At 36.2% G+C, this 10707-nt stretch overlaps 2 protein-coding genes across 2 annotated transcripts; both read left to right on the top strand.

Moving 5' to 3' along the window:
• Positions 1 to 2942: 2942 nt before the first annotated feature.
• On the top strand, positions 2943 to 4415 carry LOC110820886 (RING-H2 finger protein ATL67-like). Its single transcript, XM_022050499.2, has 2 exons — positions 2943 to 3984; positions 4119 to 4415. The coding sequence occupies exon 1, from the start codon at positions 3375 to 3377 to the stop codon at positions 3969 to 3971; it is 597 nt and encodes a 198-aa protein (XP_021906191.1). The 5' UTR covers positions 2943 to 3374; the 3' UTR covers positions 3972 to 3984; positions 4119 to 4415.
• Positions 4416 to 5071: 656 nt separating this feature from the next.
• On the top strand, positions 5072 to 6741 carry LOC110820885 (S-adenosyl-L-methionine-dependent methyltransferases superfamily protein). Its single transcript, XM_022050498.2, has one exon. The coding sequence runs from the start codon at positions 5176 to 5178 to the stop codon at positions 6613 to 6615; it is 1440 nt and encodes a 479-aa protein (XP_021906190.1). The 5' UTR covers positions 5072 to 5175; the 3' UTR covers positions 6616 to 6741.
• Positions 6742 to 10707: the final 3966 nt, after the last annotated feature.

The raw sequence follows: 10707 nt of genomic DNA on the forward strand, positions 1-10707 counted from the left end.
ATATAATTTTTTTTTTATTTTTTATTTTAATTTAGTGTAAAAATGAAGGAAATGTGATGGAGAATGAAATTATAAATAATTTTGGGGAAAAGGGGTGGAAATTTGGGTTCTGGGGGTACTTTTAAAAGAAAAATCAGAAATCAGGGGGTCAAAATACAATTTAAAAAAGTTTTGCCATGTAGGATGCCCGGTCAGTAGCCCTGACGAACCAAGACACGCTGCGTGGCAACGGACGCTGACACAGTGCCACGTGGGAGGCCACAGGGGCAATCCGCGTGCCCGCAATTGAATGGCCCAGATCTGTTCCCGCGCACACGGACAACCTGGATGCGTTCCCTCCCCAAACGCGATCGGACAATCAGATTTAAACGCGATCAGACAGTTCATATTAGATTGCAATGAACGGCCAAAATTCATGCCCTATTTAATAGCGATCGGGCGGCCCAGATCAAACGCGATGGACAACCCAGATTAAATAAGCACGGATATAAATAACTCCATTCACACCAAACCCTAATCCTACCTGCCAGCCACCCTCGTCGAAGAAGAAGACCCAGCCACTGGGAAGGAGAGCCGCCGCTACCCGCTGCCGCGCCGGAGCTACTTCCGACTGCCAAAAAAGGTAAAAGTTTTCTCATTTGCTCGGAATTCAATTTTAAATACCTCTATGAACAAATCAGAGTAAAAGGACTGCCCGATTGGCCGAAAACTGCGGGCAAAGCCCGTCGGTGTCGCCGTGAAGAATTTTACAAAACACCTCTGACGAGGCCCTTCCCGATTCCCATTCGACGTAATTTTTTCACTTTTGTGATCACCGTTTCTTTTTCTACAGGTTGACCGAAGCAAAATACCCAACCGCAATGTGAGCCTGAGGAGTCGCCGCACTAGAGAGTTCTACCGTTGGTGAGTTTCGATTTTTTGTATTTTTTCGGCCAATTGAGGCCCCTTAACGTGTTTTGCATAGGGATCAATGTAAAATCGGCCAAAAACGGCTGAAAACAGCCGATCCGAGGCGGGCCGCCGCTGCGGGCGACGACGACGTTGTCCCTGGATCACGGCGGAGCCGCAGTGTCAGAATTCCAGAATTGGCCAAAATTGGACTCTAAGGCTTATTTTGGATTTTTTGGGACATTTATAGGTACTTATAGCGCATTTTAATTCTGAAAAAAAATTCAGGAAACTCGGAGATCGCCAGTAGGCGCAGTCAACAATTTAGCATTTTGAGCATCAAATGGAGTAAAAATCCCTCACCCTATCCTCTACTATAGAATTGAAGTTTAATTTTAAATAATATAATACTTCGTGAAACTTAGAAAATATCTGTAATTAATTACGGGTTACTAATAGAGCCAAAACTGGAAATTAGTCTTTCTGATTTCTGTTAATTTATTTTACAATTTAAATGCATGTTAGTATCTGATTTATCGATTTTATGGTTTGAATGCATCTATTGCTGCCTTACGTGACTATTGTTAAATTGAAAAACCGATATATGATTGCATTCCCTGATGCATGTTTGTTTGTTTATATGATTACGGTTGATTTAAATAATGGAGATTAAAGAAAAACGGAAAAATTGTGTGATTAAGTGAATGGATGAAACGATAGCCTTACTGGATATCTTAGGAGATGGTGGATGGATCGGGTACAACAGGAAACCCTATCATGAACGTTGTTTCATACCAGACGAGATATCGAGACTTGGTAATTTGGCGCTCATACTGGATGTGGTATGAGAACGACCCGTTTCACCCTCATACCAGACGGGGTATTGAGATTTAATAGTTTGGTGCTCATACCGGACGAGGTATGAGAACATCCCTTTAATTGAGAATGTTGAAAGAAAGGGTTCACATGTAGCGGAGACATCCCTGTGAATTCCCATGGATACCAGTAGGCCGATAAAAAGAAAGGTTGTTGTTTGATTTATTGAATATGAATTTATAATATGTGTCTATTACCAATTATATATAGAATCATGATAAGTGCTATGTTATTGTCTCTATAAGTTGCTTTTATAAATCTCGCTGCCGTAAGTGGATGGTAAATGGTTTTATTATTAATAAATGTATTTATTTAATTAAGTACTCCATTAGTTGTTTTGATTTTCTACCAACCTTCATTTCTATGTTGGTAAGGAGTGTGATATTTTTACTGAGATAGTGTAGCTCATTCATTATTTAACCATTTCAGATCAAGATGACTAGGAATCAGAGCCCGGTTCACAAGAAGGTTGCGAGTAGAATACTAGTTTTATTTATTTTCCGTTTATTTCTTTATTTTCTTTGTATTTCCTTCAAAAGTTTAATTCTCGTAGCACTATTTCAAATTTTAAGTTTATGTGTAAAAAATATAAACCTTAACTATTTATTTCACTTACGCACTTAAATTATAATTTATTTTTTTGGACATTCCGGGATCGTTACAATATTAAATATTTTTATCATTATTTATTGATTTAAGAATACAAATATGTAATTGTGAAATTATATATATCAACTAATTTGATTTGATAATGTATCAAATAATTTAATATCTACATATTAAATAATTATTATATAAAAACTTAATAGATATATAAAACATTTAAATCAAATACAATGTCAACTAATTAAAAGAAGAAGAAGTTAGAATATTTTTTTTTCCTAATTAATTTTTTATTGCAAATTTTTGGGTGTGTGTGTGTGGAGATAATGCAATATCTTTTTTATACTTTTTATTTGAAAGAAAATGTAATATTCTATGATATTACAAATTTTTATTTTATTTAAATTCATACTTCTATTTAGAAATTTTAGATCACCTATAAACATCATACAGCAACTTCACATTAAATGACAAGAACAATTAATTTGTCAAAATAAAATTCTATAAGCAATTCATGCATGCATTATAGTCAATTTAAACCTCAGAAGACCAAACCTTCCGTCCAAAAATCTCTCTGTCTTATCCTCATCGTTGAAAAAACTCAAGCCGGAGACATAAAACCCTAATTCTAGCTGAAAACCCTAACCATCACAAACCCAGATTCTTCAATAATTGTAGAACATTCAAGATTTGTTTATGGTTTTTGTTTTTTCTTTTGAGAAGATTATTTTCTGGGTTTAAATCTTATAAATGAAAACCCACTAATATGAAAAAGATGCTCAACTATATACATATACATATACATATTTATATATATAAGAAGCAAGCATTTAGCCCACTATAACTATCCACATAAACGCAGCAATAAATGCAATTCTCTGTTTCCAAACACAGTATTAAATGCAGCCACTGGAATACCCACCCACCATCTTGCCAAAAAATCTGCCCTAATCCCCTCCCTCTCTCTCTTCCCATCCTCAAATGGATTCCTTCATCACTCCCAACAGATGTCCTCCTCCACTCCACCCCCTAACTATCTCACCAACTTAGGTCTCGGCTACTCCATCGCCATTGCTCTCGGCTTCCTTGTCCTCCTTTCCACTCTCCTTCTCGCTTCATACATCTGCTGTAGAGCCTCCCGCCATCGTTCTCTTTCTCCTAATCCAACCACGTCCCCCGTCAATCCTTCCACCACAGCCGATGGCGGCATCATCCTTCCTCGTATTATCTTTGTTGCAGAAGACGACGATGCCGCCGGAGATGACACCGTCGTCGTGGGCCTTGACCAATCTGTTATCAACTCATATCCCAAGTTTCAGTTCTCCAAAGAAGGTTCTTCTGGTGGCGGTGGTGGTGGCGGTGGAGGTGGAATTGACACGACGTGTTCAATCTGTCTGTGCGAGTACAAAGACATGGAGATGCTGAGAATGATGCCGGAATGCAGACACTACTTTCATGTCTGTTGCATCGATGCGTGGCTCAAGCTTAATGGGTCGTGTCCAGTTTGCCGGAACTCGCCACTGCCGACGCCGCTCTCTACGCCGTTGTCGGAGGTCGTGCCTCTATCGCAGTACGCTGCGGATCGGCGGAGGTCTAGGAGGTGATCTTAATGTTTTGGTGGGTGATTTGGGAATTTTCTTTTCTCATTATTTTCGGGTTTTTTCTGGGGGGGGGGGGGGGAGGTGGAGGTTTGATTTTGTTATTGTTATTATTTTTTATTGGTCTGGTGTTTCTTGGTATAAATTGATCAGGTGTTGTCAGTGCTGGGGTCTGTTTGGAAGGAAAGAAAGTTCAAGGAAAAATCATGTTGACTCTTAAAATAGGTGTTTATTATGGCTGTGCAAGAATTGGGTAATGAATATCATGGCGATTTCTATGAGGTGAAATCAAATCCTGTGATTGATTTCATGATTGTGACCAAGATTTTGAATAGCTCTCATCTCTGTCGCTAATCTTCTGCAACTTCTAATTGAATCAGTCATTACTTTCTAAAAATTATTTGTATTTTCCTCTCTTCTGGGATGTAAACGTACTTATTTTCACTGTTAGATTGGTTTTGTTTCATTTAACAGTTTGAATCATTCAATTTCAACTCTTTATGGTTTGCTGGATTTGATCCTCTAAATATATAAACAATTTATCATTGTATAATTCTTTACGAAAGTTGTTAAATGGCGAAGCAGGGAATCATTCAGAAACAGAGAAAATCCAAAACATATGATTTCATAATAATATTAAAATGGTTCTTCAGTAAGCTTTCTACTTTAATCACTTTCTACTCAACAGCTTTACTTGCAAACCAATTTATGTTCATGTCGCTTCCTAAACACGATGATTCGTTGGGTGGCACAAGGATTTTGTAAATGAGTTCATATTTATAAAAGGGTTAACTTTAAATGGTTCATGTAAAATAATTTATTTCTTAAAAAAATAAATTAACCCCATAGAGTTTCTCCACTTCTTGGACTCTGAACCTTTTAAAGAACTGCAGTTGAAGGAAACTGTAGTTCGAACTTTGAAGTTTAGTTTAAGCAGAGCCAGGGTTGACTATGGAATATTAAATTATCTGGATAAAGTACAAAACAATGCAGCTGAAAATAATATAATATTAAAAAATTGAGATCTAAAATTCCTATTTTTCTGCCATGTTTGCGGATTAAGCTACGTTGACTTAAACACTTTACAGAAACTTATCTGGGTTTTGATTCTGCGTAGAGAATTTCAAAGCCACTGTATAGGATTTTAGCTTCTTTCTTCTCCACTTTACAGCTTTCAAGTTCGTGGTCCCTGTAAGTGAAGAGTTTGAAGATGGGAAAATCCAAGGAACTTCTGAAGTTAAGCACGTGGAGATGCTTTCAGAGGCCGGCATTTGTCGTGGGTAGCTTTGTTTTTCTCATTTCAATTGCTTCCTTGTCCAAGTTGTACACTCTCTCTTCTCTCAACATCTCTGATAATTTCTGCAAAAGAATTAACCAGGGTCAAGCAATAAGAACAGGAAGAAGCCAAGGGAGAATTATTCTGGAAACTGTTATTCAGAAAATTAATCAAGAAATGGATTATTTGAAAAATCTGCCCGTTGAATCATCATCCTCTTCTTCAACATCCAAACTGCGGCACAGTATTTTTCTTGCAGATATTCTGGGACTTATTGAATCAGTACATTCATCTCTGGTTGAAGAAGAGATTGATCAAGATCAGAACACCAACACCAGAGTTGCCCATCCTTTAGTAAATCCAAAGCAGGAACCTGGTGGGCTTGCAGATTTCTTTCTGGTAGAAGAAATCAGAAAATATGTCAGAATCAAGCCGAACAGATTAGGAAAACAGAACTTCATGGGAGCTAATGGCACTTTCACAAGCATTGGCCATGCCTGTTTTTCCATGAAGAAAGAACTTGAAGAGTACATGGACTACGACATAGGTGAAATCTGCAATGACGATTGGAAACTAGCTCAAATGCTAATGGTAAACGGCTGTGATCCTCTACCAAGAAGAAGATGCTTCTCCAGAGCTCCGAAGCTATACAGCAAGCCATTCCCAATTAATGAATCGATGTGGAAGCTCCCTGATGATCGAAATGTAAGATGGAGTCAATACAGATGCAAGAACTTCTCTTGCCTGGCCAGCAATATCACCCGCAAAGGCTTCTTCAAATGTGCAGATTGCTTCAATCTCACCAACCATGAATTCCCCAGATGGATTAAACAAGTCGATTTGGATCCGGAAACGAACCAAACCGCAGATTTCTTGATCCTGGAAGTTCTTGACATGAAGCCAGGAGAGATCAGAATTGGTTTAGACTTCAGTGTAGGAACTGGGACTTTTGCAGCAAGAATGAGAGACTTCAATGTCACAATTGTATCTGCAACTATCAATCTTGGAGCCCCCTTTAACGAAATCATTGCGCTTCGAGGAGTAATCCCCCTTTACTTGACAGTAAATCAGCGGCTACCATTCTTCGATAACACGCTGGACATAATCCATACCACAAGATTTCTTGATGGTTGGATTGATTTGGTACTCCTGGACTTTGTATTGTATGATTGGGATAGAGTTTTGAGACCAGGAGGTCTGCTGTGGATCGATAGCTTTTTCTGTGCAAAGGAGGATTTGGATGATTATTTGGAAGCATTTAAGAGTTTGAGATACAAGAAGCATAGATGGGTGGTTGTTCCTAAACGAGATAAAGATGAAACAGAGGTTTTCTTTTCTGCTCTACTGGAGAAGCCACCAAGACCTTTCAGATGATCTCAAGAAAAGAACAAGTCTGGTTTCTTCATTACCAGATTGTAATTCTTCATTGAAATTTTTTACCCAGAAAAATATTGAGTTTAATTAGTGAATAAAAATTAAAAGCTAGATCACATTAAAAAAGCTGTTCTTGGATTAATTTCAATAATTACTTGCACTTAATTTGCCTTCATGCACAACTCATTTCATCGTTTTAAATAAAAATTTAGACGTAACATTCATATGAATGGGCGGGGCTCAACAGCCCAACAAGAACCTTCTGTCTTGCAAGAGAAGGCTAGCTGTCTGAGGACGAAAACGAACAAGACCAAGAACCAGTACCAGACGTCATTTCTGATCAATGCTACCATATTTACACAGATGAAGAAAAAGAAAGAAAGAGAAAACAACCATCATCAAACCCATCTTCACAGTAATAATATGAACATATTTTGGCGAAGCAAAAACCGATCAAACATTAGACTGTACCTCTATCGTATATCATTAATTTCCAACACATGAATGAGATGAATTTCGCATATATCCAACCCGGAATAGCAAGAAGATGAGCACTCCTGTAAAACCTTTAATTCTACCTATATATATATATATATATATTACTACGAATTAACTGGTACTAATGTATTATATCCACTCTGTATATATATGGAAGAGTAGTAGAGCTAGAAGATGTCATTAACAATGGGCGCCATTAGAGGTACCTCTTGGCTTGAATCGACTGGCTAGAGATATCAACAGCCATTTTCACTGTTAAGTTCCATACGTTCACCCTCCCTCCGATTCTCAAGTAGCTGCTCAGAGGCAACGACCCGACCCGACCTGACATCCGAAAATAATTATAGTTTTTAAATTTAAATATAATTACCTAAAAATCTTTTAACTAAAAGTTTGTTAATTTAAAGCACTTCTTCATTTTAATCCATGTTATTTTTTTTTTTTTGAAGTATAAACATATGATCTTTTCTAAAAAAATGACTAAACATATTATCTTAGAACAATATTAATTTTGAAATTCCTGAAACACCCATGAAAATAGTCATAACTTTGCACTTCTTGTTTTTTATTTTTGATATCTATGTAATTTTTTAAATTCTCGTAATAATGTTAAAACCTGAATTTAAAAATTAATTTATCGAGATATAAAACAAAAAATTATTGCTCATGAGATAATAAAGTTGTGGACCAAAACTTTTAAAAAATTATTTAGCTTTCAACAACTTCAGAATTATTTCTAGTTATTTTTCTCTTGAATTTGTAATACTTTAATTTTGTTTAGATTAAGTTTTTTTTCTTTTTAGTTTTAGACAAAATTTTAAAAATAAAAAATTAGTTAGTATTATCATTTATTAATATATTTATATGGCCTATTTGTTATAATAAAAAAAAGTAATTTTCAAATCAATAAATTTGTAAATCTAAACAAGCAATCTTGTATTGAATCAATGAGAAATATAAACGGAAGTATAACTAGATCCATAACAGAAGAATTATTTGCATCCGGTGATAGAATCTTTTAAATTAACATAATGCATCAAAAGCTAATTTTTTATGATAATAAGATTTCAGAAAAATAAAATGATAAACTTGTTATTCGAGAACTATAGCTATTTTTTATATCAATAAATTTTTATAATTTTCATTTCATCAATCATAAAATGAGAATATTACAAAAATAGTATATGCTCATTATAAGCTCATACTTAAACCTGATGCATTAACATTCAATACTGTTTGACTGTATTTGATCACTTTTAGACGGGCCAATTAAACTAATAATCTCATACGCATATCGATATCCACATTAAGCCTACACGTCACAAAAAATCTAACAATCTCTCACTTGGGCTTTATGTGATATTTTAACTGTGTTAAATGACTATAAAAGTACTCATAACTGTGTTATTTATGTCTGAATGCATCAGCAAACAATATCGTCAATCGATCATAACGACATAGGATCAAAACGGCCTTTACTACAGTTAACTTAGTTAAACCCATCAATGATCATGTATATCAGTATAACTGAACGACATAGATCAAACTTGGATGTGCAACATGAAAATTACATACTATATAATCTAAGTATGCCTATTTCTAACTGGTCCTGCTTTAACTTTAGTGAGATCACCTAGAAGAAAATTCAGAGATAATATGCAATCCAAAAAATTAAAACATAATAACTGAAATGAAATCATATAACCATAAACCAAACTACTAAGATTATGACATTTCTTATAAAATAAATGCAATTATGGTACAAGACTCCTACTGAACCTATATATCATATAAGGATATAACACTCATATGAGCAGTATGCTCATGAAAGACCTTAGGTGGTAATCCCTTAGTGAGCGGATCCACAATCATAGAGTTTGTTCTAATGTGTTCTATCGATATCTACTTACTCTTAACTCTTTATTTAACAACGAGAAACTTGATATCTATATATTTTGACTTCGTCGAACTCCTGTTGTTGTTGAAATACATAACTGCTGACTTATTGTCATAAAATAACATTAATGATCTTTCTATGACATCAATAATACGCAGCTCAGCGATAAAATTTCGCAGCCATATTTTATGATTGGATACCTCATAACAAGCTATAAACTCTACTGCCATAGTAGAAGATACTACAACTGTTTGCTTAACACTCTTTCAGGAGATAGTTCCCTCAGCAAATAAGTAGATATAGCCTGATGTAGATTTTCTACTATCTTGACATCCGGTGAAATTAGAATGAGAATAACCAATGATCTCCAACTAATCTAACCTCCTGTATGTGAGCATATAATATTTTATTCTTTGTAAATATCGTATAACACGTTTGACTGTTTTTCAATGATTCATACGTGGATTGCTAAAATATCTGTCTAACATTCTAACAATATACACAGTATCCTGATGCGTAGAAACCTGTGCATATATAAGACTCCCTAAAGTTGAAGCACAAAAAATCGTTTGTATCTTTGTAGTCTCTAGGTCATTATTGGGACATTGACTTAGAGTAAACTTGTCTCATTTAGACACAGAGGAGTCACTTTATTTACAATCCTGCATGCCAAACTTTTTAAGAACTTTTTTGATATAACTCTTTTGTGATAATTCAAGCATACCCTGTAACACCCAAAAATTTGTATTTTAATTTATTAGAAATTTTGTTTAATTTTTTTCTATTTTAATATTTAATTCATAAAATTTTAATTTAATTTAATTTAATTTAATTTAAATTAATAGAAATAAAAATAATAAAAATAATAAAATAGGGTAAAATTATTTTTGGGATTTAATTGAAATTGATTTTGGGAAAAAAGGGTGAAAATTTAGATTTTGGGAGTGTTTTTGAAAAGAAAATAAAAAACCAGAGGTCAAAACGCAATTTAGAAAAATAGTGCCACGTCAATAGCCATGGCAGCAGCCCGATCAGCAGCCCCGGCCTATTAGGACACGTCGCGTGGCAAGGACGCTGACGCGAGAAGCCACGCGGGATGAAGACACGTTGGCGATCCGCGTGTGCACTATCGGATGACCCATATCCATTTCCGCGCACATGGACGGTCCAGATCAAAGGCGCGCGTGGACAGCCCAGATCTCACGCATGTGGACGACCCAGATTTATTCCCATTTTAATCGCGATTGGACGGCTCAGATTAAATCGTGATGGACGGCTGAGATTAAAAGGGAAAAGTTATAAATAACCTCACCCACACCCAACCCCAAACCCTAGCCGCCAGTACCCTCACCGGAGAAGAAGAACCAATCACTGGAGGAGCCGGCCGCCGCCACCTGCCGCCGCATCGGAGGATTTTTCGACTGCCAAACGAGGTAAATTTTCTTCCCTTGGCTCGTTTTTTGATGCTGAATCCGCCTATGGCTAAATCAGAGCCAAATCACCGGTCAATCAGCCGAAAAATACCGCCGAAGTCCAGCGGCGCTGCCGCGGTTTCCCTCGATTTTTACCTCCGATGAGACCCTTTCCGGTTCCCGTTCGATGCAATTTTTACACCACTGTGATCACCGTCCTTTTCTCTACAGGTTGACCAAAGCAAAACATCAAATCACGACTCGCGCCGAAGAAGCTGCCGCACC

The sequence above is a fragment of the Carica papaya genome, chromosome 5 (assembly GCF_054855325.1).
Source record: "Carica papaya isolate Zhongbai chromosome 5, ASM5485532v1, whole genome shotgun sequence".
Classification (NCBI taxonomy): Eukaryota; Viridiplantae; Streptophyta; class Magnoliopsida; order Brassicales; family Caricaceae; genus Carica; species Carica papaya.

Bases quoted from the DNA above. Each gene is read 5' to 3' on its own strand.
- LOC110820886 (XM_022050499.2), top strand. From the start codon at position 3,375: ATGTCCTCCTCCACTCCACCCCCTAACTATCTCACCAACTTAGGTCTC.
- LOC110820885 (XM_022050498.2), top strand. From the start codon at position 5,176: ATGGGAAAATCCAAGGAACTTCTGAAGTTAAGCACGTGGAGATGCTTT.